This window comes from Scyliorhinus torazame, chromosome 16, assembly GCF_047496885.1.
Source record: "Scyliorhinus torazame isolate Kashiwa2021f chromosome 16, sScyTor2.1, whole genome shotgun sequence".
Classification (NCBI taxonomy): domain Eukaryota; kingdom Metazoa; phylum Chordata; class Chondrichthyes; order Carcharhiniformes; family Scyliorhinidae; genus Scyliorhinus; species Scyliorhinus torazame.
The window spans coordinates 42,154,894-42,179,106 of NC_092722.1; the positions used below are offsets into that span (position 1 = coordinate 42,154,894).

Below are 24,213 nucleotides of genomic sequence, written 5' to 3' on the forward strand. Positions count from 1 at the left end.
GGGGAGGAAGATGTGAAGTGGGAGGAAGATGTGGAGGGGGAGTAAGTTAGGGAAGAATGGAGGGGGAGGGGTGGAGGTGGGAGGGAGAAGGGGGAGGAAGATGGGGAAGAATGGAGGGGGGAGAGGAGTGGCGGGGGAGAGGAGGGTGAAGGAGGACGAGCCAGCCAGCCAGCCAGCCTGCAGTTGTGGTGCAGAGGCTGGCGTGTTGCCGCTGACTACAGGGGGAGGGCGGTGTGGGTTGAGGGTTCGGCTTCACACAGTAGTACCGAGCACATCAGCTCCCTCCCGACACTTAGACTCGTCAATCAGGATTAATGGACCTGCTGTATAAAAACTCACTGCGGCTTTCTCAACACACACACAAATGCTTCCAGCTTTTTTTTTATTGATATGTATGTTTCTGTGGCTGACTGCTCCTTGCAGCGATTAACCTCTGGGTGATCCCGGACAGGAGAACAGAAGAGGGGAGGGGAGGGGAGGGGGGGGAATAAAATGCTGGAAAGAAATCCATGGCTTTTTTAGAAAAAGAGCAAGTGAAATTGAGTGAGCAGGAGGCGGTCTGCCTGTGGAAATTGACACGCTCTTAAAGGGAGAGAGACGAGGGGGGGGGCAAAAAAAAAAGTTCTTTTTTGGGTCCAAACTTTTATTTTGTTACTAAACTTTTTGGTGTTGTTACCGAGGACCGGGCTCAGTGCCTCCCACCCCTGCTGTGTGTGTGTGTCTGTGTTTGTTGTTGTTTAGGATGAACCCAGAGATGGAGTGGAGGAGTTTGGCTGCGTTGCTCCTTTTTCCGGTACAAATGGCTTTTTACGTGGTGAAAGCGGCCGTGTCGCTGCTGCTGCCGGCCAGGCCGCGGGAACTGAGCCGGGACACTGTTCTCATCACCGGGGGAGGCAGAGGCATCGGTCGCCACCTGGCCCAAGAGTTCGCCAAGCGAGGGGCGAGGAAGGTGAGTGTTCCTTTTGAGTCGTAAGGTTGCAATGGTGCAGTTTTGCTGATACATAACAATGTTGCAAGTGGGTTTGGGGGTGAAGCTGTAACCCAGCAGGAGTTGATGGGGGGGGGGGGGGGGGGGATTGAAATATGTTGCACTCGCTCCGGAAGGACTGCTTCTCTTTTTTGTTGGTATTTGAATATGTTGCATCTAAATTTAAACGTCCCCGACATTGAGAGAGAGAGATGGGGGTGTGGGTTCCAAATAAATAGGCTCTGATAAATCACCCCCCCCCCCCCCCCTCCCCCTCAATCAGTATGTTTCCTGGTTATGGTCTTGTCAAAGGGAGATTGAAAGCTGGAGCAATGCAGATGTGCGTGGTGACTGTTGCCACAGGAGTTTGCAGACTGCTGGACTGGTGACTGGGGATCGCTGCCTGCTGCCTTCGGTGACTTGCTGCTGTGCGCGTTTCGGGGGGAAAAATCGCAGGCGCTGCGGTTAAAAAGCTGCCCTTTGCTTAACTGGCATCGTTCAAGCTTTAGACACATCTGGCCAGATTTAATGGGGCTGGTGCGGATTTCTCTGCGGGTCTGGGTGTTTTAGCAGCGAGACCAGTGCAGTGTGTGTGTGTGTCAGCCCAGCAGCCTGTGTTAAACTTGGGCTGGCTGCAATTAGCTCTCCCACCTCCTCCCCTCGTTCGGACGCAACTGACTGCGTGTTTAAATCATTTAACGTCCCACTCAAAAATGTTTTTTTAATTGTTTTTTTTTTTGGGGGGGGGGGTAGAGGTTAACTCTTCCAGCCCAGGCTGGAAGGGTGAGTGTGGGTGAGTGGGTGGAGGCCAGACCAGTCTCGAACCTGCTTTGCCTCTCCCCACCAGAGCCCGCACAGCAGCCTGTCAACACCGGGCTCTTTTACACTCAAGACAGCGGGAGGTGCAGGAACAAGGGGGATGTAACTCATCCCCTCTATCCAGTCTGTTCAACCATTGAGTTTATGTGAATCTCATTTTCCCAACCCTGATTCTATAACCCCCACCAGAATCCAGCAATCTCATATTTGTAATTTCTTACTGTAGCCTCTTTTTTTTATTTTGGACGTTGAGACTTTCTGGTTTCCACTCGCCTGAGTAACCTGGCATAATTTCTGACTGGGGTATCTATCCAACCCAGAAGGGGAAAAACAGTAAAATGGGTGAATGAGAATATTGTTTTTCTTCTATTCAGACTAGTTTTCTTACCCCCCCCCCCAATTTACTGGGTTTTTATCCCCTCCCTCCCTTCTGGGGTTATTCTGGATTCAGAGATAACAGATTATTTCTGTATTTTTAAACTTCCCGAGCAACCGGCAGATCTCACTATCCCAATTATATAATGTCCCTGTGACCAGTGATGTGGAAAATAATCTGAGTGGTAGCGAACAGAGATTGTAACATGCATATTACCCGCTGGCCGGGGCGAAGCGTGCTTCCCTGTAAAGTACCTGTTGTAATCGGCTAATTATAAAGCCGCGGTGCACTTTGCTAATCAGCCTGGGTGCTCCCTAGCGCTGGGAGCCCTGAACTACATGTCTGCCCATGGAGCCTCCAATTTGAAGAAGCACTGGAGGGGGTCCCTCCCTCCCGTCTCCAGATTTTTGTGGAATTCAGATTTCACCATCTTCCATGGTGGGATTCGAACCCAAGACTTTGGCTCTCTGGATTAATAGTCCAGTGACAATACCCCTAACCCCCCTCAGTTGGCGTTGTGGAGTGATGCCAACAGCGCGAGTTCAATTACTGGTCCGGCTGAGGTTATTCATGACCTCAACCTCTCCCCTCGCCTGGGGTGTGGTGACCCTCAGATTAAATCACCACCAATCTACTCTCTCCCTCAAAGAGAAAAGCAACCTCTGGTCATCTGGGACCATGGCGATTTTCATTTAATTTCACCCCTCCCCCCTTCCCCCCATGACACTAATCTGATTCCTACCAAGAGGGTTGAAGAGTGGGACTTCCTTTGGCAGTTACATCCCCTCAACCCAGCGACCAATAGACCAGTGGAACAATGTTACTTCGAGGTCCCCTTAACTCCTATCTTGGGTGAGTATAAAAGGTCTAATGGCTTGCATTTCGAAGACCGGGCCAGGAGAGTTCTCCCCGAAGGCCTGGCCAATATGAATCCCTCAATCAAACATCACAGACTCTCTGGTCAGAGTTTGCTGCGCACAAACTATAACTGCCACGTTTCCTATATTGTGACAGTGATACTTCAAAAGTACTTTATTGTCTGTAAAGCACTTGGAGATGTCTGAATGGGAAAAGCGCTTTATAAATGCAAGTCTTTCTTCTTTGATATCGCCCCAAAAATATTGACTTGGTTTCAGTGTTGAAACCAAAAGTTGGATTGAATTGAAGGGTTTTCTCCCAGGTGTGATTTAAGGGCTGGTGTCTAAATGGAGAAACCTCTGTCCATTAGATGAAACGCGGGATGTGAGTTCTGCCTTACTTTCAGTCAAGCAGTGAATTACTCTTATAAACCACGTGGTTGGTGTGTTTCTCGGTGTTTGTTTCGATGCAGTTTCTGTTGTGAAGCTGGAACTCACACCCTTACCAACCTTGCTTCAAAATGCCAACTTGACACCCACTTGCCCACACATTGTACCAATGTTGTCCCCGGGCACAAGTCCCTGTCAACCAGATCCTCCCCAGCTGGACAGTTGAGATAAACTGGGCGGAATGTTCATCATCTCTGATGCCTTCCCACATGGAATAGCTCCCCAATACTCAATCCTCATGAATGAATGTGTTCAACGCAAAACCTGAATGGCTGCTCAGGGGGCCATCTGCAGAATTCCCAGCGCAGGGAAATCCCAGAGATTGTTTTTCTCCATCCCTCCTGTGCCACCAGATGTAAAGTCAGAGACAAGGGGGGGGGGGGGGGGGAGGAGAGAGAAAATGGGCACTGAGCCCACAAGCTGCCTTCTTGTTCTTGTTACAAAGTAGGGTTAAGATGTCAGTCCTGTCGGTGCCTGTTCTCCCAGATGTCAATGTTGGTGCATGACTCGGCTACCCCACCAAAGTGACCTACACCCATTGAGCCATCAATGAATCGGCTTTATCAAGATTTGGGTTACCAGCATCATCAAGGATAAGCTGGGTATACAATAATCTCACAACAGAGCGGCACTTTGAACGGGCCAACCATTACAGAACCAGATTTCTACTGTTCGGGCTGCCTTCCTCATGGTAACTGATGTGCGTGGATGTCTTGTGGTGCAATGGGTAGTGTCCCTTCCTCTGGGCTGGCACTTCAGGACTCGGATGGCCACGGGAGGCGTGTTCATAATGTGGCCCTACAAGTTGATTATCAGCTTGTAAATTATTGCAGTAAGTCCATTGATGGGCAGTAAGAGTGGGAGAATTCCCTGGTCAGCCAGTACTGCAGAAGGCAATGGTAAAACCACTGCAGTGCCTTTGACCAATCCAATGGAAGTCCCATGGTCGCCAACAGCTTCTCTGGGGTATGGGACCCAAAGGAAGAGGAGGAATGAATATGCATATGGAAGAGTATTCTCAGGTGAGGCAGCCAGCATCACTGAGTGAGTCAGTGGGTTAACATGTTGCCCAGTGTGGTGCTAAGATGTACATGGCAGGAAAGATCCCAAGTTCCGATATGGATTTTTTGCTGAATCAGTAGATCTCTCTGGGTCCCTATCCCCTGGACAGCAGGAGTAAATTGGCCAGGGTTCCTGCTTGTGACTGCTAGACCAGTAACTCCTATTGGCAAACCAGAATATCAGGCTTGATCCTTTTAGGCCTTTTGAGGTCGAATAGCTTTCTGCTGGCTGATTACTTAAGACTTGCAGAAGGCTTCCATTAAGGATCCAAAGGACATGCTCAATTTGATGTAGAGCTGCTGAAGTTAGTTAGCGTTCTTACAAGTGAACATCTTCAAGCATTGAATATGAGTCATGTGGAGCACTTTGATTTGTGTACAGGAGTTGGGATTGTAGCGTGAATCTGCACAGGGGCAAAAAACACTTGTTTTGGTTGTGAGGTAGTGAGACCTCAAAGTTACGGCTGGAGGAATATAAATTGCCCAGACGTGATGTGAAGTTTAAATACTCGGGACTGGTCTTGGAAGCTTCCAACCCTCTAATAATTCAGCGGACACTGAGCTCCTCTGCACTGCTACATTTTAAAAAATGTACTCATTCATGGGATGTGTGGGCATCCCTGACAAGGCCATCATTTATTGCCCTTGACAAGGTGGTCTTTGAACCACCTGGTACTTCCGCAGTGTTGTCAGGGAAGGAGTTTCAGGATATTTTACTCAGGAACAGGAATGCTTTTCCATGTCGGAATTCTGAGTTGGCAGGGGACTATTTATTTCACTTCTTGACATAATTCAACAACAAGCATTTTGACTGCATTTTTTCCCTAAAATGTGATTTGTTTTACGCCAGCTTAACCCCACCCCCAACGCCTTTCCCATCGCCCATCCTCTTCTGCCCCTCAGTGTTACGAACACAGGCACTAAAAGCCCTAGGACCCCCTTCAAGTGGCCTTTACTCAAGTGTTTCCCGAGACAGTGGACCCTGGATTTTCCGATTAGTGCAGCCTCAATAACTTCAACTGTGTTAACTGTGGAGTTAAAATAGCAGCTGCTCAGCCATTGGAGGCATCATAGCTGAGTCTGAGCTTGATCTTGGCCTACATCCTTGCAACCTCTTATTCAGTCAGGGCCATTTTGGGGTGGGCTGCAGCAATAGTACAGTGATGATGTAGAGAGTATGTTCCAGCACTGGCAACGATTTGCATTTATATAGCGCCCCGAATTTGGCACTTCACGAGAAGCACCTTAAACCTAAATTTGGGATCCAACTGCTTGGAAATATGAGGACAGGTGACCAGTAGGTTGGCTAGAGTTTCAAGCGGTGTCTTCAAGCAGGAAAGAGAAGTAGTGAGGTGGGGAGGTTAGGGAGAGAATTGCAAAGGTGAAGTCGGGTGATTTTAAAATCAGTGGAGCATACTGGTTGTTATTATTGTGATCGCTGCTGGTTCTGTACATCATGGATTGGGGGGGGGGGGGGTTTGTTGGAATTGGGAGCTTTAAAAACAGATATCAATTTGACATAGTCAATTGCTCGAAAACCCAAATCATTTGGGCAGCACAGTGGTTAGCACTGCGTCCTCACAGCACCAGGGACCCGGGTTCGATTCGGGCCTTGGGTGACTGTCTGGGTGGAGTTTGCGCGTTCTCCCCATGTCTGTGTGGGTTTCCTCCGGGTGCTCCAGTTTCCACCCACAATCCAAAGATGTGCGGGTTAGGTGAATTGGCCATGATAAATTGCCCCCTTAGTGTCCAAAAGATGTGCAGGCACATTGTTATGAGATTGCAGGGATAGGATGGGGTAGTGGGCCTAGGTAGGATGCTCTTTCAGAAGGTTGGTGCAGACGCAATGGGCCGAATGACCTCCTTCTGCACTGTAGGAATTTTATGATTCTATGTCTTTGAATCATTCATTCATTCAAAGGAGCACTCATTCTCACAAACTGTCATGGAAATTGTTCTTTATACCACCACCTCTCCTGCACTGTTACTTCCTATCTCTTACCATTTTTATCACCACTCTCTCTTTCTCAAACTCTTTCTTTTTCTCTTTCTCTGGCTTTATTGCTTCTGTCTTTTCGTTGTGTGTGTGTGTGTGTGTCCTATTTTGTTGTTGCTGATTCTGTCTCCCTCCTATTTTGTTCGATGTTTTAAAAAGCATCCAAGTTTCTCCAGGGTGACTGAAGGAGCACCTTGCAGTTTAGTCACACAACCTTGGGTTCAACAGCAGGTCAGCCGAGTGATGATGACGATGTGATTAATCTTGTTTACCACTTAGAAAGGAAACGCACATCCAGCGGGTACAAAAGGAGGAGGAGACGGAGTGGGTGGACAGACAGGGACATGACCGAATGAGGGGGCTGTGGGGGTAAGCAGGTGGCGGCCAGTGGCAGTCCTCTGTCCGCAGGCACTCATCAGTCACTTCCGTTAAAGACACGAGAGACACAAGGCGTTCTGTAAATAGACTTGACCTGAAGGAGGATAACTCATTTGACAGTTTATTGCAAACGTGGGACCTTAACAATGCCAGGTTATTGAACCCGAACACCCAGTGAAGGTAGAGCGTATTTTAAGGTGTCACTGTACATTACAGAGGCATTTGTTGTCCTAATCTTGTAATCGTATATTTTTAAACGGGAGAGCTCTGTACCATCAATTTTAATCAATTCAAAGAATTCCAGTAAATCTGAATGCTCCCAATGGAATATAACCTGAGAGTATTGGCTCTTGCCAGGGATCCACAGGGTCCCGTTATTGTTTGGGAGTGGACATTCCTTACGTCTGATCCTTGGTCTTAGGAATTGGGTAGCTATTTGACTCTGTTGGACCTCACCACCGAACATGTTTTATTTTAGGCTGAGTGTTTGCCCGTGGCAGACACCTCATCTGGAATGGAATTGAGGGATAGCGATCAGCAGTTTTGTAACTATTGTTTGTGTTTTTGTAACTATTGCCCAAGGTCAGACCTCAGCCCAGGTTAACAATTCTTGAGCTCTTCTTGAGCCAGATATTCAAAATAAATCCTTTTGTGTATCCTTCTTCTGTCTACATACTCCCAAACAGCCCAAAAGCAAGAATGCTGCTTTTCCCAGTACTGACTGTGTTATTTGTTATACACCTGGGGATGGCGGAGAGGAGAGGGGAGTTTTGTTGGGGGGGGGGGGTTGCTGGGAAGTGGGTTTGTGGAGGGGGGGGGGGGGGTTGCTGGGAGGAGGGGGATATGTGTGTGGGGGGGGGGGTTGCTGGGAGGTGGGGTGTGTATTGGTGGTGGTTGCTGGGAGGAGGGGCTTTGTGGTAGGGGGTTGCTGGGAGGAAGGGGATGTGTGTGGGCGTGTTGCTGGGAGGAGGAAGGGTTGCTGGGAGGAAGGGTGTGTGGGCGTGTTGCTGGGAGAGAGTGTGTATTGGGGGTGGCTGCTGGGAGGAGGGGGTTTTGTGGAGGAGTTGCTGGGAGAGGGTGTGTGTGTGTGGTTGCTCGGAGGGGTGTGTGTGGGGGGGGTTGCTGGGAGGGGGGGTGTTGGGAGCGGTTGCTGGGAGGAGGGTGTGTGTTGGGGGGGGTTGCAGTGAGGAGGGGTGTGTGTTAGGGGTGGTTACTGAGAGGGGTGTGTGGGTGGGGGGGGTTACTGTGAGGAGGTGTGTGTGTTGGTGGTGGTTATTGGGAGGAGGGGTGCGTGTTGGGTGGTTGCTGTGAGGAGGGGTGTGTGTTGGGGGGGGTTTACTGGGAGGAGGGGTGTGTTGGGGCGGTTACTGGGAGGAGGGGTGTGTGGGGGGTGGTTACTTGGAGGAGGGATGTAGGGGGGGGTTACTGGGAGGTGGGGGTGGTTACTGAAAGGAGGGGGTTACTGGGAGGAGGGGTGTGTGTTGGGGGGGGGTTACTGGGAGGAGGGGTGTGTGTTGGGGGTGTTACTGGGAGGAGGGGTGTATGTTGGGGGGGTTACTGTGAGGAGGGGTGTGTGTTGGGGGGGTTACTGTGAGGAGGGGTGTGTGTTGGGGGGTTTACTGGGAGGAGGGGTGTGTTGGGGGGGGAGTTATTGGGAGGAGGGGTGTGTGTTGGGGAGGGGGTACTGGGAGGAGGGGTGTGTGTTGGGAGGGGTTACTGGGAGGAGGGGGGTGTGTTGAGGAGGGGTTACTGGGAGGAGCGGTGTGTGTTGGGGGGGTTACTGGGAGGAGGGGTGTGTGTTGGGGGGGTTACTGGGAGGAGGGGTGTGTGTCGGGGGGGTTACTGGGAGGAGGGGTGTGTGTTGGGGTTACTGGGAGGAGGGGTGTGTGTTGGGGGTGGTTACTGGGAGGAGGGGTGTGTGTTGGGGGGGGTTACTGTGAGGAGGGGTGTGTGTTGGGGGGGTTACTGTGAGGAGGGGTATGTGTTGTGGGGGTTACTGGGAGGAGGGGTGTGTGTTGGGGGGGGGGGGGTTACTGTGAGGGAGACATACAGAAGGGTGCAGTCTAAACCAGTTCTTGTGTTGGAGATGACCTCTGATTGACCCTGGTTCTTTGCTAACAGGCTTGGCCGTGGTGACTCCTATCTGAACCCTTCATCCCCTCCCCTCGCTCAGATAACCAGCTCAAACTCCTGCACTTGATTACAGCAAGCCACATTGAGGTTTCTCTGCTAAAGCTTTATTCTGGTGTCTCTCTCTCTCTCTTATCTCGTTCACTGTTATTCTCTTGCTCTCAGGCCCTGTCCTTCCGTTATTCATGCTGAATCTGAATGGAGCTTGTCATTCATCCACAGCGTGTGCTCTAGTGGGACTGGATCAAGTAAAAATTACTTCAGTAATACATCACCGTGGTGTTGAATTGCTGCACCCACAGGTGTCCACAAACAGGCACCTGACTGGACCACTACTGGACATTGTTGCACTTAAGGCCAGGAGGAGGAGTTTTAAATGTGCGTGGATTTTCTCATTAGGGGGCATTAGCTATATCCTCACTTGTTGAGTTGTGAGGCTTTTTGTGGGGAAACTGGCCACCATTCACTGTTATCCTCCCACATGAGAACGGCCCCTTTGCAGGGGTAGCAGAAAGGTATCCCTGCACCATCCTTTGGGTACTTCATTCTGTTGCCTTTCTAGTGACTGGAAACACTTTGTTACCATGGTGACCATTGGTGGATCGACTCTGGTGTCTAGGGTGGCGCAGTGGGTTAGCACTGCTGCCTCACGGTGCCGAGGACCCGGGTTCGGTCCCGGCCCCGGGTCACTGTCCGTGTGGAGTTTGCACATTCTCCCAGTGTCTGCGTGGGTCTTACCCCCACAACCCAAAGATGTGCAGGGTAGGTGGATTGGCCACCCTAAATTGCCCCTTAATTGGAAAAAAAAATCAATAGGGTACTCTAAATTTATTTTTTAAAAAGACTGTTTACATCAGACGAAAGAGGGCGGAACTGTCTCGAGCTGAGTGTGATGTGGAAACTGGGACACCTGGTGCTTTGTCCTGCCCTGCCTTCGGAGCGATCGTTCCCGGGAGCCTGTTGTCCCCCTGGCATGTTCGCAAGCATTCCCGGGAACACCATGCTGTGTGGGGTGGGCAGAAAAGTGCCAAATGGAGTTCCACACAGAAAAGTATGAGGTGATGAATTTGGGGAGGTCAAACAAAGTAAAGGATTACACAATAAATAGGAGGATACTGCGAGGTGGAGAGGAAGTGAGGGATCCTGGTGTGAATGTCTACAGGTTCTGTGGTTAAGTAGGTACATGGAATCCTTTAATAGCCGAGATATAGAAGATGAGAGCAGGGAGGTTTCGCTGGAACTATATAAAACACTAATTAGACCACAACTTGAGTACTGTGTGCGGTTCTGGTCACCTCATTACTGGAAGGATGCAATTGTGATAGAGAGGATACAGAGGAGATATTCATGAGGATGTTTCCAGGACTGGAAAATTGCAGCTGTGAGGAAAGATTGGATAGACTGGAGTTGTTATCCTTGGAGCTGAGGGGAGATCGAGGTGTACAAAATTGTGAGGGGACCGGGACAGAAAGAGTGTTGTGGGGACCTGGAACTCATTGAAAGGGGAGTAGAGGCAGAAAGACTCAACTCATTGAAAAGGGCTCAATGACTGGGTTTGCACCTCAAGTGCTGTAACCTACAGGGCCTCGGACCAAATGCTGGAAAGTGGGGTTAGGCTGGGCGACTCGTTTTTAGGCTGGCGCAGACACGATGGGCCGAGTGGCCTCTTTCTGTGCTGTAAACCTCAGTTGATTCCATGAAAACTGCCCTGCTTTGCCACATCAGATTCTGAGGAAACCTGGTGCCACTAAAGTTAGAAAATGAGATGACAATACACTTCCGATTTCAAACACTGACGAGATCTGTGTCCTCCAATTCTAATCTCTCGCTCGTCTCACGGTTGCTGGCCATGTGTTCGGCCGTCCGAGCCACGAGGTCTGGAATTCCCTCTCTGCCTTTCTTGCCTCCTTTCGGGCATTCATTAAAACATATCCCTTTGACTAACCGTTCGGTCTCCTGTCCCAACACTATACTTCTCGAGTTGAGCGGCACAGATTTTCTTCTTTAAAAGTCTGATCAAGTTCCTTCGAAAGCCCCTTTGGACATTTTACCTCGTGAATGTTGCTCTAGCAACTCAAGTTTTTGGGGGGAATCAAAGGAAATGTCTGCGTTTTCAATGATGAAACCATTTTCACACTCAGGACAAATGGAAGTGCCTCAAACTTCTCCTCTCTTCTCTCTCCCTCGGAGAATAAATGCACTGACTCAACGTGGTGCTGATCTGTCGCAGCAATGAGTGGTGTGAATTCAAAAACTTCCCAAGTTTGATCCCCCCACAACTGTCCCATGTTAGCTCGGGTGACGGTGGGGGTCACTAATTAATCGCTTTCGGTATCTGAACTAGAGCAGGGGGAAATATATTCGAGTGGTACCAGAGATGAGAGTCTTCAGCTACGTGGAGAGCAACCCCAGCTTATCTCTTTTCCCCCCCCCCCCCCTTTTTTCTCGAATAGAGAATGTCAAAATGAAAGAGTCGATGGGGTGAAACTGTTTCAACAAACAAAAAGGTCAGTAAACAGAGGATGGGATTTAAGATGATTGACAAAAAAGATGCAGAGGTTAATGGGGAGAATTTTTTTTTTCTTAATTAATCTGGAATGTACTATTTTTTAAAAATAATGGAACTGGATTCGATAGACACTTTAAAAAGGGAGAGCAGGGGCAGCACGGTGGCACAGTGGGTTAGCCCTGATCCCAGGTTCAGTCCCGGCTCTGGGTCACTGTCCGTGTGGAGTATGCACATTCTCCCCGTGTCTGTGTGGGTTTCGCCCCCACAACCCAAAGATGTGCAGGTTAGGTGGATTGGCCGCGCTAAATTACCCATTAATTGGGGAAAAAAATGAATTGGGTACACTAAATTTAAAAAAGAAAAGGGAGGGCGGCACGTGGCGCAGTGGTTAGCACTTGGACTGCGACGCTGAGGACCCGGGTTCGAATCCCGGCCCTGGGTCTCTGTCCATGTGGAGTTTGCACATTCTCCCCATGTCTGCGTGGGTTTCAGCTCCACAACCCAAAGATGTGCAGGTTAGGTGGATTGGCCACGCTAAATTGCCCCTTAATTGGAAAAATAAATAATAATTGGGTACTCTAAATTTATTTTAAAAAGGGGATTGGAAAAAATATTTCGAAATTCTGGGACATGGAGAGTGTAGTTAGCACTGCTGCCTCACAGCAGCAGGGACCCTGGTTCGATTCTGACATTGGGTGACTGGGGAGTTCGCACGTTCTTCCCGTGTCTGCGTGGGTTTCGGCCGGGTGCTCTGGTTTCCTCCCACAGTCTAAAGATGTGCAGTTAGGTGGATTGGCCGGAATAAAATTCCCCCTTTAATGAGGTTGAGTGTGAGTGGGATAGGGTGGGGAGTTGGCCTAGTTAGGGTGCTCTTTCAGCGGGCCAGTGCAGACTCAATGGGCCAAATGGCCTCCTTCTGCACTGTAGGAATGATTGGGGCTAATTGGATTGCTCTTTCTGAGAGACAGTGGACTGAATGCCATCCAATTCCCCCCCCCCTTCCATACTGAGTGGTTCCTGGGCCTGATCATTGCGAGGAGGTACATTGCGGAGGGAGATTTTGGTGTGCCCATGGAGCCCGTGTGGTTTGAACAGCCAGCCCCTCACTGGGCCCGGCATGCGAATAGTTGAGACACTGAGGGGTGGCTACTGCCTCACAAACCCTCCCTCTGAAAATAGGGGGGGGGGGGGGGTACCGTCAGAGGGTAGGCTCACTTCTTGTCCAATGCGTGCTGGAATTATCTTCGCTGTGAAAGTGATTCTCCCCTCCACCCCCCGCCCCCCTGTTTTGGCATCCAGCCAGCATCCCCTGAACCTGACACACTTTCAATTCAGAACTCAGTGACCATAAAATTACTGAGGGCAGCTTCTCACTGAAGTGGAAAATCCTGCAGGGACGGCATCGCCTGCCTGCTGCCTGGCTGCTCCTCCGGGCTTCCTGCCCCCTTTCTCTCTCTCTCTTACCCCTGGGTGACCCCAGATGCCTGCCAAAAAAGCAGGTGAAAAAGTCGAACCAGCCGGGGGGGGGGGTTTAGAAAACATTTAAGCAAAACAGTCAACAGATTGCGCCCCGGCTGCTCGTCTGTCCCCAAAGTCACTCGCGGCAGCTCTTCAACCGTGAGGGGAGTTTCAGACTGTTTTCTAGTAAGGGGCGGCTAAATTTTAAAACCAGAGGCAGCGCTAAACTATGAAGGGGGCCAAACCGGACTCCCTTAAATAATGCAATGTGAGAGGACCTCAGTTACTTAGCTTTAAAAAAGGGAGTTGAGCCGCCTTTACGGTTCCACAATTCAATGTTGCCTCTCTGTGCGCCTTCCCATTTATCTCTGTGCTAACCACACTGCATCGCCGTGGCAATGCCCAGTGCGAGGGTGGCAGCCACTGCACAACCTGGCCCACTGCCCCTTGCGTGAACCTTCTGGATCTTCAGCTCGCAAGGTGTTCCGCTGGCCTGCCTCCCCGCCTCCTGCCGGTTCCTGGGCAGCTCTCCGCTGTTGCAAGTGACAGCTCCTTTCAGGCTGTTCGGATTGCTTCCTTTCCTAATCCTGAATAAAACCTGTTAAAACATCCACGGGGCTTTATCACCATTGATGATTTAAAAGGGGATTTGCCCTGTTTTGGATGTCCCACTCTGCTCGCTCGACTCGTAGGTTGGGAGGGTGACTCAGTCAGCAGATTATTGTTGCTGTGATTATGTCTCTTATTTCTTGGCTTGAAAGCAAATTGTGACTGGCTAAGTGGGCTGCCAGGTGTGAAACCGAGACACAATCCCCAGAAACGACTCCGCACCACGTTAACCTGGGTGGCATTGAGCTGAAGGGGAAAGGGCCGCCTCCCCCGATTTAATACCCGCGGCCCCTGAAAGGAAGCACGCAGGCGGGAATCGCTGAATTGTTACAGTGCAGGAGGAGGCCATTCAGCCCATCCGGTTTGCACCAGCTCTCCGAATGAGCAATTCACCTAGTGCAATTCTCCCGCATTCCTCCCGTAACCCTGCACTGTCTTCCTTTCCAGATAACAGTCTAATTCTCTGTTGAATGCTTCAATTGAACCAGGCTCCATCACACTCCCAGGCAGTACATCCCAGACCCCAGACACTCGCTGCTTGCTAAAGGCTTTCCTCCCGTCACTTTTCTTTTTCGTTCCTTTTGCCAATTACTTTAAACCTGTGCCCTCGTTCTGTGGACCAGGAAGCCTCCCAACATGCCTCTCTGGGCTCACAGTGAATAATGATGTGACACGGTTTGCAATGCCCAGTGAACTCACCCCCACCACCACCAGCGAGATAGATCTTGAATTGTTTAAGGACAACCTGATTCATTATTTAAAAGCTGTCAACCATCTCATTTGCTGCTAATGGGATCTTACTGTGTGGAGATTAGCTACCATATTTGCCAACATATCTGCGCTTCAAAAGGGAGGTTTTTAGATGTGAGGAGTGATTTGCTCTGGTTCTGCGATGAAAAGGGAAAATGAACCCCTGGACACAGTCTGGAAATCGTCAGTCACTGTCTGTGAATTTCCGCCCCACCTCGCAGCCCCTCCACCGCCACACAATCCCCTTCACGGCCGCATTGCAGAATTGCCCGACCCAAGAATCACCTTGGGGAGTCCTGAGGGCTCTTTGCGACGCATTGGAGAGGGAGAAAGGGAGCTGGCGGGAATTCAAACTGATCATGCTCCTCCTCTTGCAGATCATTATCTGGGGACGGACTGAAAAGTGTCTGAAGGAGGCCTGTGACGAGATTCGGAGCCTGGGCGTGGAGTGCCACTACTTTGTCTGCGATGTAGGAAACAAAGAGGCAGTTTACCAACAAGCCAAGGCTGTACGTGAGAAGGTGGGTTGGATTGGATTGGATTTGTTTATTGTCACGTGTACCGAGGTACAGTGAAAAGTATTTTTCTGCGAGCAGTTCAACAGATCATTAAGTACATGAGAAGAAAAGGGAATAAAAGAAAATACATAATAGGGCAACACAACATATACAATGTTTCTGACAGCAACACTCCTGCAATCTGTAATCTCGGTACAAACTGGCCGTCTGGCCAAAGTAAACCTGGGACAGTTCTGATGGGAAATGTTAAGCCAGAGCCTAGTCTGAACGATGCTTAAAGATTCTGTGGCAGGCCGGCATGGTGGCGCAGTGGTTAGCACTGCTGCCTCACGGCGCCGAGGACCTCGGTTCGATCCCAGCCCCGGGTCACTGTCCGTGTGGAGTTTGCACATTCTTCCCGTGTCTGCGTGGGTCTCATCCCCACAACCCAAAGATATGCAGGTGGGTGAATTGGCTATGCTAAAATTGGCCCTTAATTGGAAAAAAACAGTTTGGTACTCTAAATTTCGAAAAGAAAAATATTCTGTGGCACTTTAAGAGATCTATTCAGCCCTTAAAAGCTGTAAAAAAGTATTAACTCACTGACAGAACTGTTGGTTTTGGGAATAAGTTCCCCAAGGGGCGTGAGGAACTTTCATTTCTACAAGATCAAATTGGACAACATTTCAATGAAATGCATCTTCAGTTACCACTGTGAGGAGAGGAAACTGGATGCCCCTCTGGTATGATTCTGCTCATTAGATTTTTCCCTCAATAGGGCCGAGAAGGTATAATTATTCATCTCAGTGCCTGTGGGATCTTTCTGAGCCCAACATGGCCACCACGCTTCCTTTTGAAGGAACTGAAACTGCGATGTGGCGGGATGCCACGTCCATGGCCGTAGTCCTTTGTGCTACTGGAGCAGGGTGAAGCAGAGGGTGATCTTTGAGATTTGTTAATCTTTGTCTTGAATGCAACGTCAATGCAACTTGGTTTTAGGTCGGAAGGAGGGATGGAATGTTTCTGATTAATCCTTTTGTTTGTGTGCAGGTGGGTGATGTTACCATCCTGGTCAACAATGCTGCGGTGGTTCATGGCAAGACTTTAATAGACAGTGATGATGATGCTCTCCTGAAGTCTCAGCACATCAACATGCTTGGCCAGTTCTGGGTCAGTACAAGACCTTTTGGCATCTTCCAAAAGAACTCGAGGGTACATAAATCAAGGCCCCATCTTGGACTCCTAACTCCTCCACCATTACACTGCTGTTTTATCACAAAAGCGTCTGGTTAACCAGGCTGTACAATGGCACACTCCAGGATAAGCCACACTCTTAAGCGCAAAGTCACTGTCTGAGCGGTGTCTGCGCATTCCCCCGTGTCTGCGTGGATTTCCTTCGGGTGCTCCGGTTTCCTCCCACAGTCCAAAGATGTTCATGTTAGGTGGATTGGCCATGCTAAATTGCCCCTTGGTTTCCAAAAGGTTAGGTGGGGTTACTGGGTTACGGGGATAGAGTGGAGGTGTGGGCTTGAGTGAGGTGCTCTTTCCAAGGATCGGTACAGACTGATGGGCCGAATGGCTTCCTTCTGCACTATAGGATCCTATGATTCTATGGCAAGGAGAGAGGAGCTGCGGATTCCTAAACAGCGGGTCCCTGATGGCTACCACTGCCGCAGACAGGGTAGAGCTGTAATGCGAGGCAACCATGTTCCAGACTTTGAGTGGGTCCTGGTAAAAGAATGGCAACGCCTGCCAGACATTACAAAGTCCTGTCACGTCTTTGAACAGGAGCTGCACGTCGTAGCTCAGGCCCTCCAGTTTAGCTCAGTGGGCTAGACAACTGCATTGTGATGCAGAACAAGGCCAGCAGCAATTCCCAAGGTTATTCAGGAAGGCCCCACCTTCTCAACCTTGCCTTTCACCCGTGGTGTGGTGATCCTCCGGTTACATCCCCACCAGTCAGCTGTCCCCCCTCAAACAGTAAAGCAGCATATGGCCATCTGGGACTATGGCGACTTTACCTTACCTTACCTGTGGGCCTGGAGTCACACGTAGGCCAGACCAGGTAAGGCTGGCCAATTTCCTTCCCTAAACAACCATCGACATTGGTTGCATGGTCATCATGAGACTTTTAATTCCAGATTTTTATTGAATTCAAATTTCACAATCTGCCATGATGGGATTTGAACTCATGTGCCCAGAACATTCCGCTGGGTCTCTGGATTACTAATCCAGTGACATCTGTTCCCATATGACTGATAATTGCTGACGCGTTGTCAGTTATTCTCCAATCACCGATTATTAAGAGAACAAGATTAACAATAAAATCAGCCTTGAATTACTCAACAATTGAACATCCAGAAGGCATTGTGGCAGAGAATTAAAAAATATTCCAAGTATTTGAGTGAAGTAATTTTGCCTCGTGTAGGTCCCAGTGAATTGAAATGAAATGAAAATCGCTTATTGTCACAAGTATACTTCAAATGAAGTTACTGTGAAAAGCCCCTAATCGCCACATTCCGGCGCCTGTTCGGGGAGGCTGGCACAGGAATTGACTGATTATCTCAAAACTGCCCAGCAACACGCTCCCATAGCCCTCCCCTTTCTGTATTCCAGAGCCAGTGGAAACAACCTCCCAAATCTTTCAATCCTTCTCAAAATTGTATATGTATCAATGGAAACACCTCACAGTTTTCCCTAATGTTGAGATAAATGTAGCCCAATATATTCCACTCCTCATCAGAAAACACCCCTCTGATCCTGGCAAACTGATAGGGTGATCCTGCGCCTAATACTCCCTCAAAGACAAGCATATCATTGCTTCAAAATATCTTTAAAAGTGACCAAAAGTGCACACAACGCCCCAGGCATGGTCACCATTGCTAGATACGATTCGAGGAACCTTTTGCCAAAGCCCTTGTAGTAAATGCTGACATGCCATTCTTCTAATAATTTCTTGTTGCGCTGAGATGCTCACCTTTTGTGTTCTTTGTTCGTGCTCACCAATTACCTCAGAACAGCAATACTTCGACTTTCCAGCATATTAAAAAGGATCAGTTTCACTTGATACTCTTACACCAAAATGCATCAATCTTTTTGCCACCGGCTCCCACTGCTCAATCCTCACTCTTGGCCGTGGCTCTTTCTGCCCAGCAACGGCGAGACGGGATAAATCAAATGGGCCAGTCAGAGAAAAGCCTCCTGGTTTGGCCTATTTCAGTGCTGTGATTATTTTTGAAATTGGTCGGTCGCTCCTTTCAAACCGGTGTTTGGCGGTCACGTGGCGGTTGCGAACTCTGAGGCCCCCTCCCCCGGCGACCCTTCATGGACCCCAGTTTGGGAACCCCTGCTCTAGCGTCTTTCGCACACCAACAGATAAACCTGATCGATGCCCCTGTGCAGTGCAGTGCATGTTGCATTGTCAGAGGCCAGATGTTCAATCCAATCATTCTCCCTTTGGCTGTTCTGTTGGATGGTAAAGATCTCATGGCAAGAAAGCAAAACTGTCCTGGCCAATATTCCTCCCTCAACAGACCTGTCAAAACCAGATTAACTGGTCATCCAGATTATCTTTTCTCAGTGTGATCTGTGTGGGCAGTCACCACATTTCAGAGTAATTCATTTTTGTGAAGCATTTTTAGTTGATTGGAAAATCTTAAGGTGAAGAATAACTACAAAGATTTTTTCACCCTGTTTTCAAACTTGCTGCTTAATATCTGAATTCTACCGATTGATGTTGACTTCCCCATTATAACACTGATACCGGGAGCTTTCATCAGAGCATCTTGAACACCGGCAGCAACTCCCTCCTCTCCAATTCACCTACCCTGCACATTTTGGGTTGTGGGGGTGAAACCCACGCAGGCGCGGGGAGAATATGAAAACTCCACACGGACAGTGATCCAGGGCCAGGATCGAACCTGAGTCCTCAGCGCTGTGAAGCAGCAGTGCTAACCACTGTGCCACCCCGCTCTTTTCACTTCTGACTTGGTTTGTGCCCAGTACTAGGGGGCGGGGAGCAGGGTGGATAATGCCCCGTTGTTCAAGTGTAGATTATGGTCTTGGCAAGTGTTACTTAGGGGGAGAGGAATGTTGGTGAAGAGTTGACGCAGAAGGTTTATCTAGAAACTAGGATAAAATGGTTTAGTCGGGAAATTCTTAATTGTGCAATTATAATTTTCCATCCCGCCCATCCAGACTACCAAGGCCTTCCTGCCTAGGATGCTCGAACTGCAACACGGACACATTGTGTGCATGAACTCTGTGCTGGCACTGTCTGCCATTCCGGGCGCCATCGATTACTGCACTTCCAAATCGTCGTCCTTCGCGTTCATGGAGAGTCTGACACTCGGCCTCCTTGACTGCCCTGGGGTGAATGCCACTACGGTGCTCCCTTTCCACACCAGCACCGAGATGTTTCGTGGCATGAAGACAAGGTTGGTGCTGAGGATAATAGTTTTCCATAACTGGTTAGCATAAAAATTGTCACTTGTTATTCTTCTGCAGGTTGAGTTGAGTGAAAAAGCACAGCGCAAATCCATCAGTATTGTCGAGCAGGAGGGTCGAGTATGATTCCTTATCACTTTATAGCAGGGACTGCAAGGGGACAGCACAGTGGCGCAGTGGTTAGCATTGCTCCCTCACGGCGCCGAGGTCCCAGGTTCGATCCCGGCTCTGGGTCACTGTCCATGTGGAGTTTGCACATTCTCCCCGTGTTTGCGTGGGTTTCGCCCCCACAACCCAAAGATGTGCAGGGTAGGTGGATTGGCCATGTTAAATTGCCCCTTAATTGGAAAAATGAATTGAGTACACTAAATATATATTTTTTTAAAATAACAGGGACTGCACTTGGTTGCCAAACACTTTGGAAACCTCTGCTATGCTATGGTGCTCAGTAAATAGCAGTTTTTCCTTCTGTAAAAATCTATAGGTTGTAGGAGGTAAGGAGCACTGAAAGGGGAAAGTGATTTATAATACAGAGGTTCTGTAAAATTACAGAATGATTTGGAGTAGGAGATGGGAAATAAAGAGACAGAACAATGTTGACTGTGGAACTTGGGAGGGGAGGGGAAGGGGAGGAAAGCGAAGGCACGATCACTAATCCAACAATAAGCTGTTCTTTTTACCCTGAACAGCACTGTGGAATGCTAATGTCAGCGGATGTGCTTTATGCTGAAGAGAAAGACATGTTTTCACAATCACTCATTGGATTGGTTTGCAAAGAGATGTTTGGTTTTACCATCCTTTTGGTGGATTTTGGTTTTTAGTGAGTTTGAGCCTGATGGTGTGACTGTGTTGAAGTGGCTGTGGCCTCTTCCATTGATTGCTGATGCAGCACAAAGTGTGGATTTCAATTGTAATGTTAATCCAGTCAGTCGACAAGATCCCCACCAGGCCTGACGGTGCCTTTTTATTTTATTTATTTATTGTCACATGTATCGAGGTACAGTGAAAAGTATTGTCGCCACACACCCGGCACCATCTTGGGAAAAGAAAATTAAAAACATTTTTAAAATCCAGCTGCAGCCTGTTTTTGTTTTTTTACTTTTTGACCTTAATCCTGCATCACCGCGTTTGTCTTCTCCTTTCTCCTTCTCTGCTCCTCCAGCCGATGCGGTTGGACATCTCCAGGGGATTTGTCCCTGTTCCTTTGGCCACTGGGCCTGGCCTGCTGCTGATGCTGGGGGAGGCTGGGCCGTTCCCGTGGTGAGTGAAGGTGTTACAGGCGGCCTCACTGCCCCTGGCTGCTGCGTTTCGCTTCCTTCCCTCCTGCCTGGGCCTTGGTTGTGCCAGCCCTACCCCTGGCCGGCTGGACTGTCACCCCCCGCCGGCACCAACACCAGCAGCCCCGCCAATGTGGGCCTGGTGTTGCCCCAACCCCACAACGAATCCCGCTCTTTCGGAGCCGTTTCGTTTACTTCCTCTGTCACTGTCCAGAATACCTGCATCTCTGGCTCGCCTGCACCAGCCTCTCACCGGTCCTCCGGCCCCTTAGCCGGGTCTCCAGCCCCGCTCCGCCTGTAGTTCAGTCTCGCTCCCTCTCCAACCGCCATGCTTAACATCACGCCTTCAATAGAGATCAGACTTCACACACCCTAACGATGCTGAGTTCAGTTTTTAAAATTAATTTACAGGATGTGGGTGCTGATAGTTAGGCCAGCATTTATTGCCCATCCCAAGTTGCCCTTCAGAAGGTGGTGGTGAGCTGCCTTCTTAAACCACTGCAGTCCCTAGGTGTAGGTACACCCACTGTGCTGTTAGGGAGGGTGTTCCAGAATTTTGACCCACCCAAGCGACAGTGAAGGAACACCAATATATTTCCAAGTCCGAATGTTGAGTGACTTGGAGGGGAACCTTCAGGTGGTGGGGTCCCCAGGGATCTGCTTACCTTGTCTTTCTAGATAGTAGTGGTCGTGGGTTTGGAAGGCGCTGTCTAGGGAACCTTGTTGAGTGCATCTTGTAGATGGTACACATGGCTGCCACTGTTCGGTGGTGGAGGGAGTGAGTATTTGTGGGAGGGGTAGCAATCAAGTGGGCTGCTTTGTCCTGGATGGTGTCAAGGCTCTTGAGTGTTGGAGCTGCACTCATCCAGGCAAGTGGAGAGTATTCCATCACACCTCTGACTTGTGCCTTGTAGATTGTGGACAGTCTTTGGGGAATCAGGAGGCGAGTTAATCACTACAGGATTCCTAGCCTTGCCCAATTCAGTTTCTGGTCATTGGTAAACCCCAGGATGTTGATAGCTGCCCTACTGCCAGGCTGAGAACTGATTAAGATCCAGGAGACTGAATGTAAGTTAATTTGTGTTCCCCTTTTGGTGTGGCAATGTGCTCTCCAGAGCTCTGCCTCCTGAGTGGCGCTGGTGACTCCTGCACCAGTCCAGTGCCAGTGCCTTCCTTGAACATTTACCTGACCCTCTACCCTTAGGATTTGGGGCAGTGCCAGGTCAAAGTGACCAATGGAAACCTCGCAACACTTTTGTTATCTCCGCAGCCTTTCCGGCTTTCACAGTGTTTCAAACCTAGGTGCGGTATTCGGTGGAGATCGGATCTTTTCTATGTATTGATTTATTTTCTCTACTCTAGGTTTCCCAAGCTGTTTCCTCCCCTCAATCCGGAAACGGTTGCCCGTCGGACGGTGGAAGCTGTGCGAACAAACCAGGCCTTCCTCCTGCTACCCTGGACCATGCACTTACTTGTCATCATGAAAAGGTGGGTCAGCTCAAGGTCTCCAGGCCTTAATCTCAATCACTCTCTCCCTGGGGCTGGGGCTGGACTGCCTGAAAGGAGGGGCCTGAAAGGGTGTAAGAAAGGTGTGGTCAATAAAGAGCCTTAAGAACTTTAAGCCTAGCGTAAAGGGGCAGGGGATAAAGTATTGGCCCTAACTGACAAAAGACAAATTTTGGACTGATAAGAGCGGTCATCATCAGAAATTTACTCCTGCAATTTGCAGTCACTTAAAGAAAAGTAGACTGATGTGGGACTGCCAGATTGCTCAGATGAATTAGATGGGCCTCCTTTATTTATGTTTGTAGAGAAAGTAAAAGCTGTCCAGAGTTCTGATGGACTAAGGAGCTACATACAGTCCCCTTCACATTGTTCAATACCACCCACAGTGCAGCTACTCTGGGGCTCTCCTTGCTGACCACCTGTGAAGGTCACAAGTGAAATGGGTTTGCGATGACAGTTTCTGTCAGACTCTGCCGGACTGCCTTCATACCAAGGCAAGCCAAACCCGGGAGAATTTCCTGCTTCCAAGAAATTGGCAACGCTTCAATTGGAGGGTGATTGAGGACCAGTCCGAACATTCAGATTGGGAGGGTCGGTAAATGCTCCAAGTTGGAAACCACGTTGTGCAGCCCGGGAAGACTCCTGGGTTCTGTCCCAGTGCTCGCTGAGTTAAATGGGATGTCAACTCGGGAGGTCAGTGGAAATCAGCAAGGGAGATTGCTACCCCGTTTGCTGTTCTGCAAAGTGGGTGCAGGATTGGACCCTGCTCCTGTTGAGATAACCCTCACAATCTGATAGCCAAGGTTGGCCGAGCTCCCTCCTGAAGAAAGATCAATTTGAACCATTGGTACTTTACCTTGGGAGATGAGAGATTGCAGATTAAACCCCACTCCAGGAATTGAACACAAAGTTCGCTTATACTCTCGTGTGATGCTGAGAGAGCACTGCATTAAATGATGCTGCCCATCCATTGCAAAGGCAAAGTAAATCTCCATTTATTGAGGGCACACTTTACACATCCTGTTGACACTAACAAAGAGGTCAGAGGTTCTGGTGTCCTGGCCAACATTCCTCTCCTCTGTTGATTTTGGGATCTTGCTGTGTACAAAGTAGCTGCACCTCGATTTAATTTGTGTGTGTGAAGTACATGGGGACAGACCCGAGGGAGGTGATATTTCATGTTCAGCTACAATTGGTGAAATGCAGCAGCAATTGTTGGGGAAATATTTGAACAAGAAGAACAGAACTCTTAATGACCATTTTCTTGTTCTCCACCCCCACCCTCTGGGTTGCAGTATCCTCCCGCAAACGGCATTGGAAGAGATTTACAGGTTTACCGGGAGCTACTTGTGTATGGAGAGTTTCAAAGGACGAACATAAAGAGGAGGCCCCGTGCTCCCAATTCTTCTTCAACCTCTTGAGCAAGCTGGAAAATGGACTTTGAACAGAACGTGTGCGGCAGGCAACTCTGTGGACGTTTTCCCATCAAGTCTTGCGGAATGTTTAAACATCAAGACCCTCGCTGTGGCGTGACAGCCCCCTTGGAGTTCCCTCGGAGTTCCCTCAATTATGTACAAATCAAACTGGGCACGTTAACAGACGAGCCGAAAGATAAAATTGAGGTGACTTGTTTCTTGAATTGTTAAAAAGTCCTCATCCTAAATGTAACTCTGGAGGTGTGTCGGGAATCGTTCACCGGGAATACCACGTGGCTTCTACAACTTCTAAATGTGCTGACGGTTGGTATTCTGTGGGGAGGTGTCGGATGTTTTATTCACACCGTGGCAATGATCTGGGTGCCGTTCCACCCGGCTTTGTTTACTGACCGGAGTGTCGGAGAAATTCATCACTTTTTCATTTTAAATCATACTGTAAATGTCGATATTTACTGTAATTTTCCATCCGGCCTAAAAACGTTAACTATTTTTCCTCCTCGGATTTAGTGAATGAATAAAATAGAAAAGACCAAACTGCCTTGATGACGTAGCTTGATGACTAATTGTCAAAGGATTCATTGGGTGGAAACAGAAGGAGGCCATACAGCTCCTTGAACCTGTTCTGTCATTCACTCAGATCTATATACCCGGCCTTTGCCTCCTGTCCCTTAATAACTCCAGGTTAACCAAA

The 24,213-nt window shown here is 49.2% G+C and overlaps 1 protein-coding gene across 2 annotated transcripts; it reads left to right on the forward strand.

Moving 5' to 3' along the window:
- The first annotated feature begins 231 nt into the window (after positions 1 to 231).
- On the forward strand, positions 232 to 24,056 carry dhrs3b (dehydrogenase/reductase (SDR family) member 3b). Of its 2 annotated transcripts, XM_072478409.1 has the most exons (6): positions 237 to 949; positions 14,738 to 14,881; positions 15,908 to 16,027; positions 19,055 to 19,293; positions 21,943 to 22,068; positions 23,382 to 24,056. In XM_072478409.1, the coding sequence occupies exons 1-6, from the start codon at positions 743 to 745 to the stop codon at positions 23,464 to 23,466; spliced, it is 921 nt and encodes a 306-aa protein (XP_072334510.1). In that variant the 5' UTR covers positions 237 to 742; the 3' UTR covers positions 23,467 to 24,056. The 2 variants fall into 2 exon arrangements, with proteins under 2 accessions (XP_072334511.1, XP_072334510.1); XM_072478410.1 differs by lacking the exon at positions 15,908 to 16,027 and having other exon boundaries at positions 232 to 949.
- The last annotated feature ends 157 nt before the right edge of the window (positions 24,057 to 24,213 follow it).